Consider the following 22,185-nt stretch of genomic DNA (forward strand, 5'->3'; position numbering starts at 1 on the left):
ACCATAAATATGAAATGTGAGAGAGGATAGATAGAGTCCATCAAAAGGCTGAAGACAGGATGAGTCAGCAGAGACCAATGAAAGAAAAATACATGCAGGATATTTGTCCATGAAGCCACAAACAGGCTCCTTTCATCTCAGCAGACATTATTCAGAAGTGATGTTTGATTGATGTATCTGCCCAGAAGAAACGACTGGCAGTTACAGGATGGGGCAGACAGAAGTGAGTCATATGTAAATTTAGCTAGCTATGATAAGGTCCCAGCAGCGATGCAGATGAATGACTCCATTTGATATACCAATCCTGACAACTGGCTGAGTCACAAAGTGAGTTCTTCGCAGTATCCAGGTGGGCTCATTCAGAGACAGAGAGGCACTTTTTCACTTTGGGGTTGATTTATCTTTACTTGCCCATTTCCTCTCTCACAGTACAGTTCAGGAAGCAGGTGCAGGTGAGAAGGTTTAATATGTGTGGCGTGGCAGGGCAACCTCTAGCTTGCAAGTGAGCATTAGGTATCCTGTAGCTGTGTTATGCAAGTCAATAATTACGCAGTCATGTACGGTGACACGAACCTTGCCGGTGGCGGCTCGAAGGAGCTGCTGTTTCTTCTCCAGGTCCTCTCGTTTGGCTGCCAGAGCCTGCTGTTCTGCGTTCTCCTCACGCCACAGGTAGCTGGACAGACACAGACAATCACACACTGTTACACTTATGTCACCAGAAAGACTGAGACCAAACTGCAGTCATGATACTCTCAGAAAAACAAGCCAGTCACTGATAAAAACACCCCAAAACTAGGACACTGTACTAAATTGTTTATGTCTTTTTTTTATGTAAATAATTTATAAATAAAAACCAACATCTTGGAAGAGAGACAAACTCATGTTGATTTTATGTTCTATTTTTTTATGAAACCAGCAGAACAGTGGCGCAGTAGTGAGCACTACCATCCCCCTGCAGATGCCACCTTTCTGTGGGGAATTTGCATGTTCTCCCTGTGCTCTGCTTTCCCCCAAACATGTATGCTAGGTCAATTCTCCTGCCAGTACCCGTGACCAAGGTTCTGGCTTACAACTGGAGTTGGTCCAAGGGCCCTGCACAGTGGCTGCCCATGACTCCTAATAGGCTAAACACATTTGAATTTGACTGTACAAGCACCACCCTCCTTACTTACTCTTGCTAAGCCTGCCAAACTTTCCATTCTTGCACTGCAATTATGCAGTTGACAGTGGTAACAGTGGCAGATTTAACAATGAAATTGGGACCAATTGTTAAACCATGAGGTCTCTGAACCCTCAGAGACAAAAACAAAAGCAGCTTCTCATTTCTGGCTGACAGTGGATTTTGTCAGCCAAAATAATTCCTCACAAGCAGATTTTATAAGTGTAGCTGGCGTTCTGCTAACTCCTTGAGTCGGCCGAGAAGTCGGTCTCCAGCTGACATTTTAATGTTTCCATTTGATATGTTTTAAAACAAGAACTCTGTACTCAGCTGCACACATGGTATAACATTAATGCTAAAATACTAAGGCTAAAGCTAGTTTACACCTCAGCAAACACTGGTTGGATGGTGAATTACGGCAGGCATACCTACATGATAGATGAAAGAAATACACTAATTAACACGGAAAAAGGAAGCACAGGGACTCAATTAATGCAGCAGAGTTTGAGACGGTCACACACCAAGACCAACCAGACCGTGATTGGTGAAGACAGCCAGGAAAACAGCTAAGCTAACTCGGCTTAGACCTGAGATAGTGAGCCAGAGTGAGATGCATTGTCATTGACCCACTTTGATTCTGTATCAGCCCACATCCTCCTCCTCAAACCCCCACAGAACAAATATAGATGCAGTGGTATCTAACATGTTTGGCTGGAGGTAAAGTTACTGCAGCTAGTAAGCTAGTATTAGTTAGCTGGACATGCCAACATATGCAGTTTACGCAGATGAGGCCAGAGTTTAATCCATTCACCACGTGTGCTCTTGTCTTTCATGTTTTTGAGAGACTACTAAAAAGACGCCACCTTCCAGACTCGTGAAACGCTGAGTATTGCTCTTCTCAGAGCCTCCAGCACACCACTGTAACATGTAGAGAAATGGAAAGCTTGACAGCTCTAGTTATGGTTACTAAGCTATGACTGGACAGTTGCTGTTTGGAGGTGGAGCTTAGTCAACGATCAGCTGTACTCTTTATAATTACATGATCACAATAGTTAAGCTTTACTTTATATTTGAGGAAATTCCTTTCATAAAAGTGAGAAGCAAAGCAATTTTTACTCCACATCCTTAACTAGATTCACTACATTCATACATGCAATATTAAGTGAATAACAGAAGAAGTCACCCACTTGATTTTCACATAATTACAAATATTTGTTTAATTCTAGACAATTAATCACATTTAAATAAATACAACAATAATACAGCTAAAACAGTGTTCCTCTTGTTTCCATTAAAGTAATGTTCATCATTTATTCATATTTTTAGGTTGTAACGACAGCTTGCAGCTGTGGGGTGTGCATGTCGTGTTCCCTCTATCAAAGCTGTCATTATGCTGTCTTTTCACCCACTACACCTGAACAATGGAGAGTGAACTGGAGGGTTCATGGTGGAGTTGATATCAGACAAAACGTGAACATATTCATGAAATCAATTTCATTTAGTGATGAAAATGAATGCCTGTTAACTTGAATGAAAAACTAAAAACAACACATTTTGCCTTGAGTGTGTCATCTCAATTAACAATTGGAGAGACTTGAATGGAAATGCTGTTTGTTGTGTTTCAAGAGGCCAGGAAGCAGCTGTCTTGAATAGATATTAACTACTAACCCTAAATATAATTCATCTGCCCTGGAGCACTTTTTAAACATTAAAACGTGTCTGGCAGAAGAGGCTTGAGGCATCATCTTCTGTGTTGTATAAATAAACCTCATTGTTTAAGTGGACTAAGACCTGGTGACATTCACAGCAGACAGTACTCTGGCATGTGACTAAAGGTTGCAAAGCGGAAACAGCACATTGGCTACAAGAAAGGGTAAACAATTCAACCTTCCATCTTAATCCAAGAGGAAGGCATGTTTCATGCAACGATGAATCCAAATTAAGTAGTGCTATATATATATATCTAAAATAAATAAATAAAAAGCACAAGCACGAGCCAAGGCTGAACTTTAAATTAAGTCCAAGATGTGAGGTCAAAGAGAGGGTTAGTGGGAGAGATGAGGTTCTTACTTTCTTTCACTCTGCAGCTCATCTTTTCTGTTCTTCACTTCATAATACTTTTTGTCCAGTTCCTCAACGCGGGTCTTGACCTCATTCAGGTCTTGATCGAGTTTCTAAAGAGACAAGTTGAAAGTGGGTCAAAAACACTCAACTATCAAGATGTTACATTAAAACTGCAGAAAGCTTTTACAGGAAAGACATGACAAACATTGTAAGTTACAGACAACTTGTGTGTGTGCTGCCTTCAGATGGAACTCGACAGGAGAAACTGTGTAGACAATGGTGTTAACTCTAAGCTTTCAGAAATGTTTACGATGTTGAATATGACATGGGTGGGGGGTAAACACGACCCCATTTGAAGGCAACATTAACTATCAAGATTAAAAATCACAACAGCAACCTGATGCTTATGCAAGTTCATGACAGAGAGGCAACTTATTCTGTATTACACCGCTACACCTACACATCGTCACAAGAGAACTAGAGTGTTTTTGAGTTGCCTTACGTTGTACTGCTCCAGGTTCTTCTCCTTATTGGTCTCTGTGTCTTCCAGGTCTTTGTGGATGGCTGCGATCTGCCTCTTTTTATCATTAATGGCCTGATCCAGAGACTTCAGCTCCTTCTTGATCCACTTGTCTCTCTCCTCCTTGGAGGTGAACTGGCTGCCACGGCCCTGCTTTGCGTACAGGTCTGTCCTCTCCTGTGTGGCCTGGGCCAATCTGGACAGAGGCGTAACCATGGAGGGGGTTACACAAGTTCACACAGGAAGTCACCCAAATGAGCAATCTTTATTCTATTTAATTTCCCAGCAAACCAGTAGACATGCGCACAGTAAACCAGAGTAATACATTTATAATGCCTCATTTCTCTACAGATGTTCTTCTTGCTTTGTTCATTTACATCAAACTACACTGTAGGAGAATACACAAATATCTCATGTGCTTCCACATCCTGATCCCTTGCTATCAAAATGTATTCAAAATGTGCTGCCTGACTCATCAAGTTAAACCTGGTGCCCAGCTGCTCGAGGGACTGTAGCTGAGATTCCTACCTGGATATACCCCGCTCCTCTTTTTCCTTCACCATGTTGAATTTGGGTTCAGTCTCCTGCAGCTCTTTTTGCTTCTCCTCGATTTTCTCCAGCAGCTTCTGGCGCTCCTTCAGCAGACGTTTCTGGAAGTGAGAGAGCCATTTTACAATAAATCTTTAAAGTGTAGAACTTGTGAGATGAGAGGAGGGTAAGGAAAGACGATACACTTGAATGTGGGTACATACATAAGCCAATGTGAATGAAAGACAATGGAGGATAACTTAAACGAGGTACCTACACTACTGTCATATTATACACCCACATCTATACATTACATTAGCACAACAGTGAAATGTAAATATTAAGACGAGTTTGTTGCCAGAATTTGTGTGATACAAATTAAGCTAAAACAAATTTATTGGAAACAGTTCAGCAAATAATTTCCTATGCTGCTCAGAAGCCATATTTATATTCGGTTTGAACCTTAATTACTATTCAAATGTAGTACTCCTTCCTTAGCCAACAGAAGCTGGGAATAGATCCCACACAATCTCAGTCCTTTTTACTAAGTAGAATACATAAAAATTCCAAAAATAATGAGGGCAGAATCTATATGTGAGCACCCAATGTGCTAAATTTGGTTTGTTAAGTATAATTAGCATGCATTTATTTACTTAACAGTGAATACACTTGCAAAAACAAAAAAAGCTAAAACTGCAATGTTATTACTACTACAACTGGTGCTACTTCTAATCCACTGTCACAGATGAAAAAACTGGGATGCTGCAGGAAAGCTTCAACCTACTAAGGTTTTCAAACAGTATCAGTAAAATACTAACATTTAACAGTATCAAAAGTACCAAAGCTATAAGGAAATCCAAGTGCTCGTTTTCTGCACCGGGACTGTGTACAGGGTGTTACACTAAAAAAAGGAATCCTATTTTTTTCTTTTTGTCATGTTATTGTATTGTGTATTTACCTTTATGCTAGCATTGTACCTAATTGTAAGATTCAAGTATCATGACAAACCTTGTTTTGACACAAGCAACACTGAAAAAAATTTAAATCATTTTTAACTCTCTTCATTGTAGCTTTCACTTGGATGTCCCCAAGAGCAGACCTGAGCAGTGACTACTGATTTTGACAGATTTGTCTGTGTGGGTGGTGACTGTGGGTAGGGCCATCCCACAGGTATGAACGCCTCCATTTCGCCCCTCGTGTCAAAGCCACCTCGAATCAGAACCATCAGCAGCTACTAGTGACGCAGTTCTGCTTCTCTTGCTTTTCATTTTGCTCCAATAACTTTTGGCGAATGCGGTGCCAGCCGTCGCCAGGTGGGCTTAATCCAACCAACAGCCAGCATGCAGCCTGGGACCCATCACAGTTCACACAGATTGAGCCAATAAAGCCGCCATGTATGACTGTCGTCTTCGTACTCACACGTGCACGCGAACACACAATGAACACAAGGCCATACGGACAGTGATCCGCGCCAGCTCAGTACACACAGCCTCATGCCAGCTATGATGTATAGTGGAGCTGATGGCAAAGAGTCTGAAACACAGGCTGGAGCTTCCTCCATTTCTCAGTTCATCCTAGCAAACGCTCTGCTGAAAGATTCGGCACTAAAAACATCTGAACTTTTTGTTTTAGTGGGAAATGAGACTTACACACACTTCAGCGCTTTTTGACGAGCTGTTTAAATCATGAAGTCAATTAACAAACAACAAAAAATAAAGATTTGGTGTTAAGTTTTCAAAAGCGCTGGTACTTTTGTTGAAATTTTTTGATTCTTATTATTGTACAACCAAAAATATTAGGATTTTTATTTATTGTTGGTCAGAGTAAAACAATTTTAAAACACCCCTCTGGGCTCTGATAATCCCACTTTTATAGAAAGCGTAATAGCTCAATTAATTAATTTTAAAAAATAAATCCTCAAATCAACAGAATTGTGAGGTCAACAGGCGTTTGCTATTCTTAAAAAGGAGCACAACTGTACTCAAGTGCCCCTCTTTCCAACTATTAAAAGGGGTGAGTGGAGTCGGTGAAATGAGGAAAAGAACGCCATCCATCTCCACACTGATGGTGCAGGGGAAGGGGAAGGGGGATGTGTTGCTAGTGCAGCATCACGTGTGCAGAGTGACGCAGATGGGAGGCTTCCGTACCCTCTGTTCGCTGTTGCCTGCCAGCTCATCCTGCAGGTCTTTGGCCTTCAACTCCAGCTTGGTCCTCTGCTTGATCTGCTCCTGGCGCTCGGCCGATAGCTGCTCTCTCTCCTCCTTCATGGCGGAGATCTTGGACTTCAGCTCTCGCACAACACGCTCCGTCTCCTACAGAAAGGGAGCCAAAATAAAGAAACACACTGTGAGATTTAATTCAGAGGGGTGTAAATACGTCAGCTTACTTCCCCTTCAGTGATTACTCTACTGTCCATCTTACCAATGTCTTACTAATGTATTTGTTTGTATACATGTTGAAGTGTTCACTGTTGAGAGATGAATGATTAATGGCTGATTATTTTTGCTCTCTGCCCCACGTTTATTTATCATTTTAGTAGGTTTCCTACATCTCCATCATCTTTCCTTCAGTCCTGCTTGAGGTAATTTTAGGTTGTTTTAATGCATTGTGTCTGATTATTTAAAAAAAAGAAAGGTAGAATTCTGCAGATTTTCATTCTGGATCACAACTGAAAACTGAAAAAGAAACCCCACAGATTTTATTTGAGCCTGCTTATCAGGAACAATACGGAGTTTTCTATCCAAAGCCCCCAGTGAATTATGTATGCCAATTAATTCTTCTCGTTTATAGCCTTCTTACAATAACTAATATGAACAAAAACCAAGATGACATATGATGAAAAGATTATTTTATTCCAAAGTACTTTCTGTATTCTATTTCTGTGTTCCTTTAATTCCCATCGTGACACATCATACAAAATCGTGCTCATTCCTGATAAGTAAATTTAATCTACTTATCAAAACTCTGTCACAGTGTGAGGTAGTCAGAGAAATCTTTTTTCATTAGATAATTCTGCACTTGGAGGAAATACACAACTATTCTACATCTGATTTGATGAACTCAAAGAGTGAACATCTGAAACTTTACCATATGACTTTGAAAAATGCACTAAACATCCTCTTTGAGTTTATGCTGTGATGATCATTACAATGTTTATTTTCACTCATTACCAGGCCCAGTTATTTGTATTTCTCCTGTAAGGCAGAACTCTTTACCTCTACTTTGTCTCGGGCATCTTGCTGAGCATCACGCAGCTGTCTGGATTTGTCTCCACAGGTCTCTCTCTTTGAGGACAGCTAGAAAAAACAACAACAACAGAAGACTGGCATTGAAGCTGGATGTCAATTCTTGCTGTCATTTGTATTTAAAATAAGATACATCATTTTTCTAAGATTAATATTCTGTATCATATTGTTTATATTTAATATTCTGAATGATAGGCAGTGACAATTTCCTACCATGGCACCAAAACACTAATCACAAATTCTCAGCATGTTTGTATCAATTTAGTCCATCATTTTTCTTTCTCGAGTTTGGTACCTCATCCAGTTTGGCACGGGTTTCATTCAGCTCCTGGTTGTAGATGGTGTACTCCAGGGCTCTCCTCATCTTGTCCCACTTCTGGTACTGAGCCAGCTCCTCCTTCTCGTCCTCCAGGGTGTGCAGACGCTCCTCGATGTATTTCAACAGCTCATTAATCTTCTCTCGCTTCCCCTCTGAAAACACATCAGGTTGTTTTGTATTTAATAAATGTAAATCATTACTAATTGGATACTTTGTTTTCTGGCACTGGCATGTTTAACAAGTGACAATTTAATTGTGAATGCTGTGTGTAGGAGGGGGATTATTGGTTATGTTACATTGCATAATAATTTAAATTAATATGTTACAATTAATGCTTATTGCTGCTACGAGATAAAAACAAATTTACAATTTTATTTTTTAAATGAACAGCTACAGGCTTTTTGTCTGTGTGCAGTGTGCACTGTTCACCCTGCACATGATACTTTGGGCTTATGAAACTTTCTGCATACAAACTGATGAACATTGAGAAACCTTTTCAAAAACATTCTACTTTAATCCAAACCTGAGCAGACAAAACATCATTTTGTGAAAGGATCACTTAAACTTTAAAAAAGCATAACAATAACAGAAAAAAAATGATTGCAGTCTGTTAAACAATGATGTTAAGAAGTTTTTACCTGTCTCCTTCATGAGAGAAATACTCTCCTCTTTGCGCTCATCATACACTCGGGTGCCTGCCACCTCTCTCAGCAGCTTCAGACGTTGGGAGTCGGGTGCTGTGGCCATTTGGTTGATCTGCACCAAACATAGAAATACCGTGTGAGATTGGATACCGTGCTGTGGAATGTGATGTTAGGTTCTCCCTGCCTGAACATCATATTTCAGATACAGATATCAAGTTCTGATCAGAGCTGCAACAGTTAATAGATCATTAAATTAATCACAAAACTATTTTGAAAATCGATTAATCTATTTCAGTAATTTTTCAGGAAAAAAGTCAAATCTCTCGGATTCCAGCTTCTTAAATGTGGATATTTTCTGGTTTCTTTATCACTTCATGGCTGTAAACTGAAAATCTTTTGGGTTGTGGGCAAAACAAGATATCATCATGGGCTTTGGACAACACTGATCAACACTTTTCACCATGTTCTGTTTTATGGACCAAACAACTAATCAAAAATAATAATAATGATAATAATCGACAGATTAAGCATAGCTGAAAATAATTGCTAATGGCAGCCCTGGTTCTGATTTTACAAATTAATTACCTGATTGTAACACCCCCAAAGCAAATTGTGACTATGGATGTTTTGGCCTGTCATATTAAAGCACGAGCTGATTTAAGGATTAGTGTCAAGTGAAATTTTATTGATATAGCCCAGACATTATTTTTACAGTCTTGCTAAAAATACATACAATGCTTTACACAACACTTAAAAACAAGCTATTATGTGTTAAATAAGCATGACATCCACTCCTTTCTCACCTTTCCCTGCTTGACAATGTAGTAGGGGTTACTGCGGGAGAAGCCGGCACTCTCGAGAAGATTCATGACATCATTCTTACTGCAACAATCACAGACACCATCAAAGAAGTGATTACATGGATTCAGAGTTGTTATTTCCTGTGATTACATGGGCAGTCGACACAGCACAGCAATACTTACGTCACCATCTTCTTGTCTAGGAAGTACTGGTCCTTCTTTGCGCCAATGACACGGCGAAGGGAGACTTCTTCTTTGTCGATCTGGAGGGAGAGAAATTCATCACTGGTCAAGAAGAGAATCACAAACAGCAGCAGAATTGGCTGGTTATGTCACAGTATTACCAGGCTGCATGATTACCGTTTCACATCCAGTTAAAAGCAATCGTCAATCTTTGGATTGCTAGGGTGCTGCGAACATTGGGCTGTGATCATCAAAATAATAAGCACCGTGTGTACTGGAGGCAGTGTGACTATATTCAGTAGTCAAAGCAGTCATTGTTAATTTAGGGAGACAGTTCGATATGAACTGAACAACATAACATAATGATAATGTACCACAGTGAATGTTTAAAAAGGCTGTGTACATTTTTAAGAGTCTAGGTACAAATGCAGGTGAAAAATTTTTTAAGTTGCCTATATTAAAAGTTTCTTCTGTGACTAATTTGGAAGTGTTATATATTTTTATGCCAATTTAAAAACAGTGCCAATTCCTCTATCAGTTAAATCTCAGCAGTAACCTAGAATTACCGCCTCACAGTTGTATGCCTCCACCAGATAGTCAAGTTGCTGTTTACATTCATTCTGTCCAGACTCATAACGTATGTAATGAAGACAATGAAGGAATTCAACAAAGGTTACTAAGTGTATTTTTTTTTGTGTGAAATGGAAGTTATCACACATATATTAACATGTGACTCTAGAGAATGTTCAAGTGAGAAACATGCAGGAATACAGAAGGCTGACAGAGAGCTGAACATTATGATATAAAATGTCATCTCCTCATCATTTTATCCTGTTTCATGAAACTTTGTCATTATTAGGGCACAAATTCTTACGTTATGGCCAAAAATACATTTTGTAAGGTCAAAGTAACCTTGACCACCAAAATATAATTAGATCATCTTTGAGTCCAACTGGATATTCGTGCCAAACATGAGGAAATTTGCTCCAGGTGTTACTGAGACATCATGTGCATGAGAATGGGACAAACTTGAGGACACAGTGACCTTTGACCACCAAAATCTAATCAGTTCATCCTTGGGTCTTACTGGATATTTGTACCAAATTTGAAGAAATTCCCCCAAGGCGTTCATGAAAGTGTTCACAAGAATGGAACGTATGGAAGTACAGATGGACAACCTGAAAACACAATGCCTCCAACCATTGCTGCTGGCAGCACAGAGGGATAAAGTTAAATGGCACATACAACAACATGCACATTGAGGCTTACACTGGCTCATCCAGATGGCACACCAATATACCAGTACACCTCTAACTTTAGTTTAAAGTAGCCTCAACAATCAAAACAACCACAAGTATTTATCACATACACATGGTGAAGAAAATTAATTATTTGAGGGGCTTACTGAAAGTTGAAAAGAATCAATAAATGTGTCTGCAGCTACAGTAACAGGATCAATATGAAGTGTTTGCCATTCCTACCGGCAGTCGGTTGTCAGAGTTGTCAAATATAATCTCCACAAAAGCCGAAATGACACGAGGACCAGTTCCCTCCTACAGTGACAAGAGAAGAAATACACATTTTATATAATAACTAAATGTTTACATGTATTATTAATGTTTCACAGTGTGCTTCAATCTCATATAAACACCTACGTGGTATTTTACGAGAAATGCAACTAATCCTATAAAGAATTTTGTAATCCACTCATTATTAGAAAGTTACACAAGCTTCTGACAGCGTAAGCATGTCTCATAAGACATTTTTACACAACCACTGTGTCAGAGTGGTATTTCATTTTCAAAACACTAGATGGGACCTGCATTTTCTGACATTTGCCTGTACTTACATGGAGCAGGGCCAGGCGCTGTTCAGGTCGCAAGTGACTGAACTCATCACTGAGCACAAACTGGATGGCTAAGAAAACAGAGAGGAGCCACAGTTTTAGAGAAGAAAATAAAAAACACACAAGGGAAATCTGTTTGACTGCTGTATGTTAAAATTATCTGAGACGCACATACCATAGAAAAAGTTACTTTTTCCTGACCCATTTCTTCCGACTGTAACAGAAAAAAGACAGAATGAGGACATGTGTTCAAAGACACCCACATGAGATAATTATTTGGCAAACTAATATTGTACAGGCAACTTAAATGCAAGGTGACAATTCAAATTCCATCCACTTATATCCACATATTATTGAAACATACAGTTAATACAATGCATGAGTTAAAAGTTGTAATATAATTTTTACACCTAGCACAAGTACAATTTTAGAAAGCACAATGAATTATCTTTGTACACTGACTTCCAGTCATCCTAATTATATAAAATTAACCTTGTGTATTTGTATATATGGATGTCTGCTATTGTGTGCAATCTTATCCTTGATCTTTTCTTTTTAGTTTTCTTTTCCCTTATTCGCCCATTCCTTTGATACATTTTCTTCTTTCTAATTGATTTAGGTAATGGAATTAGGTTTATACTGTATAAATGGCTAAAAGCAGACACCTTTTCAAAAGTTTCGTTCTACATGCAAAATAGAACTAGGATCCCAAGTTCGCTTTCTCCACAAACTGTCACTTGTCACTCTGTTGACCATGCTCAGGTTATGTAAAATAATAATGTATGTATTATTTTTTCCACTAGAAAAATCTGGTGGGCCACCAGGTCTGAGGGGTTTTAGCACCTCTCCATCACATATTATCTGTTTATGTATATATCAACTTGTATATTTAGTATGTATGTGAACAAATAAATTAAATCTGTATCATCACCATCATCATCATCAAAGCTGAGGTGTGCACAAAACTCACCGATGACATTGTGCTTCGGACTAAAGGGGTCCACCACAGTTTGGTCCCTGTAACTTCGGAACCCCTGGATGATGACCTATACAAGAGCACAGAGACCACCGTAAGCACGCATTAAACATCATCCTATTTAACAAAATACACACACAGTGTAGCTGGACAAGGTTATGTGAAGGAACGCAGGTAGCAAGCCAAGAACTTTTCCTTAATACTGTTACATTACTGCTTCTGTCCTCTCATCTAATGGACAAGCTGTTCAACTTGTGTGCTGCATCAAATATATTACAAGCGATGCACGATTTCCATCAGGGCCTTGACTGTCGGCTACTGTATGGTCTAGTTTTCATTCAGGACGTTTAAGGGTTTGCATGCTTGCCAACAACATAAACCACAAATAAGTCAACCACAATAGTATTAGGACGATTGTTTACATGAGATTAGGCAGACTGCGACGGGCTACAGTGGAACATTAATATAAAGGCAACAACCCCGCTAACCTAACGTTAGCCTTGTAGCGTTAGCTTAGCATCATGAAAGGGGGGCGGGCAATCCGATTCAAGATAAATCTAGGTAGCCCTAGCTAGCATTAGCAAGATAGTTATTTACTTTTAACTGTATTTGGTGCGAATTTGCTTAGCCCTGCAATCAAATTAACGGTACACAGTATCTATAACCTCGGTATTCCGGGCACAACCATTCAGCCGAACAGCATTCAGGTAGCCTTATTAATGCCGCTGATAGTCGGCAACATGCACTAGTCTTGTGTCGTTAGCTTACCTGTTTGATGTACATGGCTGCCTAAGCAGGGCGTTTCCTTGGCTGAATTTGGAGATGAGCTCTCCTCCTCCACTAAAAGGGAGAAGCCGGGAATTCAGTAACCCAAACTTTACTAAATATTACAAATTAATGCATCCAAAAATCGGTGAAACACTGTGTGCCAAAAGAGAATAACATGGAAAATGGCGGCGGGGGCGGGATAAAATGGAGCATACCATTATGTGAAAACAGGGTAGTAACATTAAACAAATACTAAATCATGTGCACTAGTGAAATTAAATAGATATAACTTGACATGGATAAATATCGCATAGATTATTACAGTAAGGTTAATCTTTCGCCACTAGGTGTTTGTACGTAAACAACAATTGTGACACGTTTTCCAATTATTTATCCCCCTATGGAACAGTTGGTACAGTCTGACTGTCTGCCTTCTAGGCGCCAAAGACAGAAAAGAGCACTGTGCCAACTGAATTTATGTGAAAGCCTGACTTGTCAGTCGACAATGGTTTATATTCTTTGATTTAAAAAAAAACAGCAACTTTACTATATCTATATATTTAGTTAGCATGACGTCACTCTGTTTTCTAATGGGAATTTCTAATCTATGAATGCAACAGTTTGCATTTATAGTTTAGATAGCACTGGGTTTCGCAAATATTTTGACCAAGAATGAAAAACTATGCATAATGTAGTAGTAATGTACATTCATATTTCATAGTACTATATACTATAATGTACTATAAATGAAAGGAGTGCTGCTAGTCTAAATCTACTGGTAGAGGCCAACTAAGTCACTGCAGGTGTCACTGTTGCCCCTCCTGTTGTATTAATGTGTGTCCTGTCAGAATATATACTTTAAACGCAAGGTCTTAAAAGTATTCATTTTTCTTCTATCTTGCTGTTTGCTGCACAGACCTGCAGTAACATGTGCTTATCATTCACTAGAAGACTGAAAAGTCCCCTAAATGACTTTAGTCTGACAGCCTTTCACATGAGTGTGTCACAGTTTTTAGTCACAGGTTAAAGTCCACTTTGCAATTGACTCATCCCAGTTGCACACCCATCAACTACCACTACAAACACAATGATTGCATGACAACAGCTTTTATTTTTGTGGTGAAAACATTTATTAAACACACATTAACATCCACATTATTGAAAAAAATCAGACAGACTGTAATTTTCAAATAAATTAGGTTCAAATGCCTGACTGTATTTGTGAATAGGCAAATAAATCACAATATCAACCTAAGGCATTATATTGCAGTTTATTACTGTGCTGTGATGTTTCATCGCTGCAATTCAGAGGACAGGAAAACGGCGTAGATATCTGTAACCCATGGATTTCATAGGCCAATGAACTGAAATCTCTTCTCTGTTTCCATTGCTGATCCCCAGTCTCTCTGCGCTGCTGGTTTCAACACCAGGCACACAGACAACAGTTTTTTATTTTTATTTTTTCAAGTAAGACTACAAGCAGTCACAGTTCATTTTAAGGCAGTGCAGTTATTGGGCTCAGTTTGAACTGGTGGTGGACCGGGGCCTGCAGGCAAGAGGTAGGGAGGGTGAACACAGATGGCTCAAAGTTTTTGGTGTTGAAGGTGGTGGCAAAGTCGTTGGCAAAAAAGGAGGCGGACTCTGGGGCGCAGGGTGTGGCTGGTTCGGGTGTGGCGGCGTGAGCCGGGGCCGTGGAGAGGACCTCTGACTCAAACTGCAGCAGCTGACCCATGAAACTGAAATTGGGGGAAATGACTGCCCGGCGCTGCTTGATGATGTCAAAGGCTGCGTCCAGCCGCAGCTGCTGCGTCCTCATGATGTAGGCCATGCAGATGGTGGGTGAGCGTGAGATGCCCGCTTCGCAGTGGACCAGGACCTTTCCCCCTGATTGCTTCACGTGATCTGGAAGGAGAAGAAGAATAAGAGGACAAGCAACATTAATGATCTGTGCTGAGATAGGTGCAGAATTTTTATTCGGTAAAACTGTTGCACAAAATCAAACATTAAAGCTACTACAAGGACTTTTTAATCGGTTAATTGGTTAATTGGTTATGAAACAGTCTCTATTTAATTCTGATTTCTCTATATGACCTACATAAACAAATACCCGTACCACCAAACCGTCAGTGAGAAGACTGGCTATTTCTGTATGGTTATTCTTTATGCCTGCCACCGGGTCTGATTCTCCTTGAAATCAGATGAAACAAGTCTGTGTTTACATTTACCCTGGCAAAGTTACAGTGTGTAGCACATTAGCCACTTATAAAAAGAAGAAGTAGATTTTTTAATATGGTCATTTTTATTTTTGCTATTATATTTTGTGGTTATTACAATGGAAACACTACCACTTTTCTCCACAGGGGGCTCCAAAATCAATAAAATATTAAAGTTCTTTGTAGTGCCTTTAATTACCAAAAATAATTTAGGCTGAGTTTTGTATTTGTTTGTGGGTGGCTGTAATTGATATTTTTTTAAAGTCAAGTTACAGGGTAGGGAGGTTACAGTGAATCAACAGGGAGTTTTAAAAAGTGAATAATAACACGAAAAATCACATTTTAACTGTGTAATGATTGCCTACTCCTACTCCCACTCATTTATTAATGCACACACTTTTCTGCACATCTAGTTTCACTCTAACACACACAGCAGCAGTATATTACAAACAGGCTTGTCTCCTCGTCTCATTTTCAGGGAGAAATGTACACACATCCTATACCAGTTTCACTTGTGTGCACAGACACACTTGTGAGGCTTGTCTGAGTCACAGCTGTACATGAGACTTTCTTTCTCCTACACTGCTGTGGAGGCGCTGCTGCAGAGTTCAGTGTGGCATGGAGATGTGTGTTCTAATTTAGAGTTACAGCACTCCTACACACCAATCTGTTCTGTATGTTCTAATGCCCACATAAAAAAGCCTACTGTCTGTCATCTGTATAAGTGTCGCTCGTGACACATTTCAAGATTTCTGCTAATTCTTAGAACTACTGCGAACACCTACATGTCTCCATTTCTGTCTGTGTCGTTAAAGTTTGATCTGCCTCCAGACGCTTAGTTCCACCTACACGTGTGCCTCCCTCCTATTAAACAGGAACATCGAGGGCCACTTCTGTCTGCCCCAGGGAGCCACTGCAGGGAGAACGGCAACGATTTCTGACAGCTCTGATACTCGATAAACCGCATGAATGAATCATAAACTTCCCATCTGGAGTGGAGGGCGCAACAAAAGAGGGAAGAGGGGCGAAAAAAAGGAGTGGGTGTTTTAATGACCCTCATTGGCTGGAGATGTCATGACTCGCTTCGGCAGCTGCTTTCATCCAGGAGGTCAATAATGTTTATTATCTCTTCACTGACCGTGCACCAGCCATCGGGTCAGACGGGTTTCTGATTGGTGTTTGATTTTCGTTCTGGCTGCAGTCCGGCGAGGATTTAAGTACACCACATTTCTAATCACTTGGCGTGGCTGATTAATTTTGGAGGCCCCTTTTTGGATGTAGGCTAAACCTTCTCCCCTGGAACAATTTTCAGCTTTATGTAATAATAGATGGGCTTACACAAAGAGACCCTAAATGTAGGCTGCATCCCCAAACAATGCACAATACCAACAATAGCAGCCACCCAATACCGGTCAGCCAAGCTGCTTGTGGGTGAGCTTTGTCCTTGGTTTTGCCTCGCTATAAATAGCCACCAGCACATTGTGTACATCTTTTGCTGCTGCTGCTATTATCCGGCATGTCTCTCCTCTCCCACACACTCTCTCTTCCTCTGTAACACATTAGCCTACCTGCTGCCCTCAGGTCCATCAATGATTCCCACCTGTGAGCAGCCAGCAACTGTGTGTCAGTCAGCCTGCTTTTATCTTCCACCCAACCAGTTTAAAACAACTGCGTTTGAGTGGGTGTGTGTGTGTGTGTGTGTCAGTCAGCCCCCCCCTATCCTCCTCCACCCGGCCATTACTGAACACGAACAGCTCACCCAGTTGTCACACTGACTGGCCACACCCGGGCAGAGTAAGCCACTGAGATTAGGCCTGGGAGGCAATGACGGCATGGGAGCGTCTTTTTTCAAGCTAAGACGGGAGGGAGGGAGGGAGGTCGGAAGGGGACAGGGGGAAGTGAGCAAATCCTGAATGAAAGCGGCCTGGCTGGATATGTTGGTAGGGGATTGGAGGCAGGCGATCAAGTTAAACTGATTACAGCCCGGTTTCTTATAGCACTCTATATTTGTGAATGGTAGCAGGTGAGAGGCAGCGACAAAGGCGGAGGGGGGGGGGGCTTATTTGAAGACGCAAAAATAAACACTCCTTTGTATAGGTGGCTCTAACTCAGCTTGGGTAGTTTTTTAAGACTCCTCAGGGTGGTGTTGCACTATAAATACACAGAAGCTGAGGCTGTTTTCCAGGAAAAGGCTCCCTATCTTGGTGGTGGTGTATTTATTTACCTCCCGGGTGACTGATCTCTATCAACTAACCCTAATCAGAACCCTCCACTTTCCAGTAGGGATGCATCCAAATATGTTATTCGGGAAACCACAAATAATGCAGTGGAAAGATATTTCTTCTATCCAAAGTTGCTTGTTATTATTTGGTGAGAGAGGTGAAAAGTACAGATTGAGGATGTGGAAATATATTTCACAATTATTTAATTATACAGAGTGGCTATTTGCACCCTGGTGACCTGGATGTTAGTTTACTTTGTTGACTGATCTTTTTAACACTTGGTTGACTTGTAAATTTTATTATTTTTATTATCAATTTCAGTTTTCAGTTTAGGCAACAAAAGTACTTGCTTAAGTTTTTGACTTGGTAAGGTTTAAAAAATAAAACTACCAGATTAGGGTTAGGAAATAATACTACTTCATTAGGCTTCGGAAAATATTGTGGTTTGTCTCTGCCACACAGGTGTAAATAGTGACATTGGCTATTTACACCCCGGGTGCAAATAGCTTCGGCCTTCATTATGTTCCAATGTTAAATGAAGTTGATGTTTTGAAGGCACAAAAATTGTATTGTCAATGAATATTTGTTGAGAAAATACAATATTTGCCCAGTTTAACATTCTTGTATAAGCCATGAACTTCCGGCCTTTTATCCAAATACAGATACAGAGACAGATAATTTTGTTGATACAGATAGAGATAATGATGTCAACTCTCTGCCAAACAGAATATAGTGAATAAAGGGCCACTTCAACTCACCAATAAACTCTATGGCCTCCTGGAAGTGGGAGCTGATGTCGGCCATGTGGCTGTCCTCCACTGGGATCCACTTGTAGTCGTAGTGGCCCTTGGCCGGCTGCAGGTCCCTGCGCGACACGTTGAGCAAGGCCGTGATGTGAAGGTCGCTGAGATAGTCCTGTCTGGAGGCGTGGTAGGCACTACCGAGGTAGAGGAAAGGCAGGATCTCTACAGGTTTACCCTGAGAGCGAGAGGGGAGGAGGGGGAGAAACAAAAGAGAGGTTGAGCTCATGTCGATCAGGACTGGAATACACAACAGTACAGTGTGTGTTTTCACGGCAGCCTGACAAGACAAAACACTGAACCCCCCACCAGACATTGATGCATCTGTTTTAACACACCCATAATCCAAGTCACAACATCCAAGCACCTGCCAGCCGGGTACACTGCAGAGCAGAACATTACGTTCATCTGCAGACAAAATGCACACGGATGCACGCATGCAGCTGGAGGAATGGATTTTCCCTGTTACATAAACCTTTAAAGGGACAGTTCACCCTAAAATCAAAAATACACATTTTCCTAGTAGCCTATTTTAAGAGATATCGGTCATCGACATGTTTGCCTTCTCTCCAATATCGTGGGACAAAACAGCACAAGTCCTGTGTTGCTCCAAGCACAAAAAAATACATTAAAAAAAATATGAACCAGTCTCTTTCCCAAAATCATGACCCAGTTACTCAAGATAATCCACAGACTTTGTTGTGAGCAGATTTTTGTAGGAATTATTTTCTTTCTGCAGTAGAATCTACCAGTACTACTTCTTTTCTAATAGAAAGAAACTGCTCATACACGATGTCTGTAAATTTATCTTGAGTAACCAGGTCATGATTTTTAGGAGGAGACACTGGTTTTGAATTGTTCAATTTTTGGGGGTTGGAGCAATACATGACATGTGCTATTCAGTCCCATTATACTGGGGAGAATACAGACATCTCTATGCCGATATATGCCTTTTTGATTTTTGGGTGAACTGTCCCTTTAAGTACAATAAACTCACATTATGTCAACTACAGACACATTAGAGCGTTACTTTTTTTCAGATATGAAGCTGCCACATATTTTTTTATCTGGGCAATGGGGGAGACAGAAGAAAGGTCAGAGATGAAAGAGCGATTTTCTCTGTGAGGTGTCTTTTGTGAGCCACACATGAGATGTCCGGGGAGCAGTGAAGGTCACAAAACATCATGTGTATGTTGAGAAAATGTTTTGATGCCAAATATAAATCTCTCTCATGTCAGCAGGGTGTGGATTTGTGTTTTTCTTTTTGGCACTGTTTTTGGATGAGGTTAAAAATAAAACAACAAAGGTGGCAGTGTGTGTGTGGGAGGGTAAAGGGTGTTTCCATACCTGATCGTAATCTGGTTTGTGGTGAGAGAGCTTCTCACTGTGGCTGCTGACTCTTTTCTCGGTTTCAGTTCCGCTCTGGTCGATGGTTTTCACCTCAGTGCAAAGTTCAGGGTATTGAGAGTGGAAGTTCTCGTATCCTCCTGAGAGAGTAGGAGGAAAAACCTTACAATGAACACACACTGCGATAAATACGCTTAGAATAACTCTACGCACACAAATACACATATTGTGAAATAGCAGCGTTTATGAAACAGTCTTAACGCCGGATTATAACGTTTATAACCTGATTATAAGCGCGTAATTAATTACAGGAGCCCGCAGTTGAAGGACCGGTAATCCTTTTAGGGGGCAACATCCTGAGGACGCAGACGTGACAGACAGACGGAAATGTTTCAATACACAAGAAGCGGATTTATTTAGCTAAAAGAAATGTCTCGGGGGACATTTGATTTTCTTTTTCTTAAATGAAAGACACTGCACCACCAATTTGCCTGCGTTTCTCGCGCACTGACTCATCCGCTCCGTTGACGCACGCAGGACATTTATCTCTCCAAGAAGAAGTGAGAGAAAAATGTTCTCAGCACAGGCGAGAAGTATAATAAGAGAAAGATTACTTGGCCTTAACGGTGTCTGGATTATTAGTAAAAGTAGGGTAGGTGTATAAAAACATATGAATCAGTCCTTAAAGTAGAGACAGACCAGGAGAATTTTATTTACACCCTATAAATTAACATTAATATAGTGGACAACTACAGGAGTAGCCCGTATTTTAAATTTTTAGGACAGAAACTACACACTAATTTAAGTTGAATTCAACAATAGGAATGTTTGATTAAAAGGCACTCATATGTATATTTTAAAAGTTTTAAAATGTTGTCTTTTTCGCAATTTGTTTCTAAAGTGGGCTTAGTCCGTTTTAAGAAACAACAACCACTCAAAGTGATGAACTTTTGTCTAATTTCTGGATTAAAACATTTAGATTTTCCAAAGCTCTCACCTTTCAGGAAACAGATGTTTGCCCCGCTCGTTAGATGTGACAGGGTGTTTATTACTATTTGTGCTACACTGTCCTTTTTCAGTTTCTGCCAGTGGGACGTCCGGTCATCCAAAGCGATGATGGCCGATATGCTCCCCTCCCGGAGCCGAAACAGGGCTCTCTCGTCCGGTATGACAAACTGCAAAGGCACCGGCCCTCCTCTAGACCTCCGGACCACCACAGAGTTGAGATTGACATTGACGGAGCCTCTGATGTTAGAGTTCGTGAATGAGAAATAAGGTCGGCAATCCACAATAAGGCAGCTCCCGCACTCCTTCCTGATGATTTTCCTCAGACGCCGGCAGTCTATGCTGGACACTTTCATCTTGACGACTGGAGGAGTTTGTTGTTATTATTGCCTAAAGAATGAACTGGATTAACTCCTGATCGGCGGATACGGGCAAGCGAGGAGTCCCGTCCTGAGTCTGTGCCTACATGTCCTCCAAGGGGATTCCGGCCGATCAGTTTTATGTGAATGGAACCTCCGGCGAGTGACGTCAGGAACCATATATGGACACCGACGAGGTGCGATCGCAGCAAAAAGCCCGCCCGCATCTATGACTGGACTGTGACTCCGCCCCCGGTGCTGGTAAATAAAAACCCCACTACTGCAAAGTGTGTGTGCGCTTGATTCAACTATTACTCACTGTGTGTTCTGAAGCAGCGCTGTCCCGTCCTCTCATTTCCATGTCCCACTTCGAGGACATAAAATCCGAGAGTCTTTTTGAGAAGAATGACTGATGATTAAGGACGGAAATCTACGTGAATGAAAAAAGGATGACATGTTTTGGAAGTACGTTATCAAACATGCTTCAGGCAGAATTAGGCTACAGATTTCTGTAGGACAATGATTCTCAAATAAGGGTCTGGGGAAAAATTAAATTTTCAGATCAATTAATTTTATGATCGTTCATCATTTATTTATTTATTTATTTATTTATCAATATATTCTTTTAACAAACGCTTTGTTGATCAACAAATAATATTAAATCTATTGTTCTTTTAATGTTTTTTTTAATTTGGCTAATGTAATGATTTTTAATATATTTTATATCTTTATTGTATATTATTTAAAATAATCTGAATCTGTATTTTATTTTGTGTATGCACAGAGTGAATTGCACTCTGTGCGTGTCTTATGGGTATTCTGTGTTTACATGGTGCAAATATTTCTTAATTTTTGTCTAAGCTTTCTATTACATTTCCATTGTGTTGTTCTGTCACATAACTAAGGAGAGTAAAAAAAATATGCTAGGTCAGTTTTTTTCAAAGGACATATATGAGGAGTCCCTGGTTTATTTTCTATCTTGAAGCTCTTTGGCTCAGAAAAAACTGTGAATCTTTGCTATAGGGAATGAGAGTTACTGATTACTTTAATAATTACTGCATGTCTCTGCCTATCAGTCAGGTTGCAGTTTGCATATGTGACTGTCCAGACAGTCATAGTCCTGGGCCTGAAAACCTCCTCATCTTGGCAGTCCAAAGCTCCTGTCCAAACGGTATAAATCACATGGT

At 40.3% G+C, this 22,185-nt stretch overlaps 2 protein-coding genes across 2 annotated transcripts in view; both read right to left on the reverse strand.

Annotated features, from left to right (window-relative positions):
- smc3 (structural maintenance of chromosomes 3) overlaps positions 1 to 13,238 on the reverse strand; it is a 33,618-nt gene extending 20,380 nt beyond the window's left edge. The window contains exons 1-15 of the mRNA XM_084716144.1: positions 13,053 to 13,238; positions 12,279 to 12,354; positions 11,484 to 11,522; positions 11,312 to 11,379; positions 10,944 to 11,015; positions 9,463 to 9,542; positions 9,283 to 9,361; positions 8,474 to 8,591; positions 7,812 to 7,987; positions 7,487 to 7,567; positions 6,419 to 6,583; positions 4,272 to 4,393; positions 3,726 to 3,939; positions 3,230 to 3,333; positions 574 to 673 (exon numbers count right to left, since the gene is read on the reverse strand). Coding sequence (XP_084572270.1) covers positions 574 to 673; positions 3,230 to 3,333; positions 3,726 to 3,939; positions 4,272 to 4,393; positions 6,419 to 6,583; positions 7,487 to 7,567; positions 7,812 to 7,987; positions 8,474 to 8,591; positions 9,283 to 9,361; positions 9,463 to 9,542; positions 10,944 to 11,015; positions 11,312 to 11,379; positions 11,484 to 11,522; positions 12,279 to 12,354; positions 13,053 to 13,067 — 1,509 coding nt within the window. The 5' untranslated portion in view covers positions 13,068 to 13,238. The remainder of the gene's footprint in view (positions 1 to 573; positions 674 to 3,229; positions 3,334 to 3,725; positions 3,940 to 4,271; positions 4,394 to 6,418; positions 6,584 to 7,486; positions 7,568 to 7,811; positions 7,988 to 8,473; positions 8,592 to 9,282; positions 9,362 to 9,462; positions 9,543 to 10,943; positions 11,016 to 11,311; positions 11,380 to 11,483; positions 11,523 to 12,278; positions 12,355 to 13,052) is intronic.
- A 920-nt stretch (positions 13,239 to 14,158) lies between these two features.
- Positions 14,159 to 21,128, reverse strand: dusp5 (dual specificity phosphatase 5). The gene is made up of 4 exons (XM_084716145.1): positions 20,632 to 21,128; positions 19,635 to 19,774; positions 18,246 to 18,465; positions 14,159 to 14,954 (listed from the first exon to the last, which is right to left on the reverse strand). The coding sequence occupies exons 1-4, from the start codon at positions 20,993 to 20,995 to the stop codon at positions 14,548 to 14,550; spliced, it is 1,131 nt and encodes a 376-aa protein (XP_084572271.1). The 5' UTR covers positions 20,996 to 21,128; the 3' UTR covers positions 14,159 to 14,547.
- Positions 21,129 to 22,185: the final 1,057 nt, after the last annotated feature.

Source organism: Lutjanus erythropterus, chromosome 3, assembly GCF_056507025.1.
Source record: "Lutjanus erythropterus isolate fLutEry1 chromosome 3, fLutEry1.hap2, whole genome shotgun sequence".
NCBI classification, from domain to species: Eukaryota; Metazoa; Chordata; class Actinopteri; order Lutjaniformes; family Lutjanidae; genus Lutjanus; species Lutjanus erythropterus.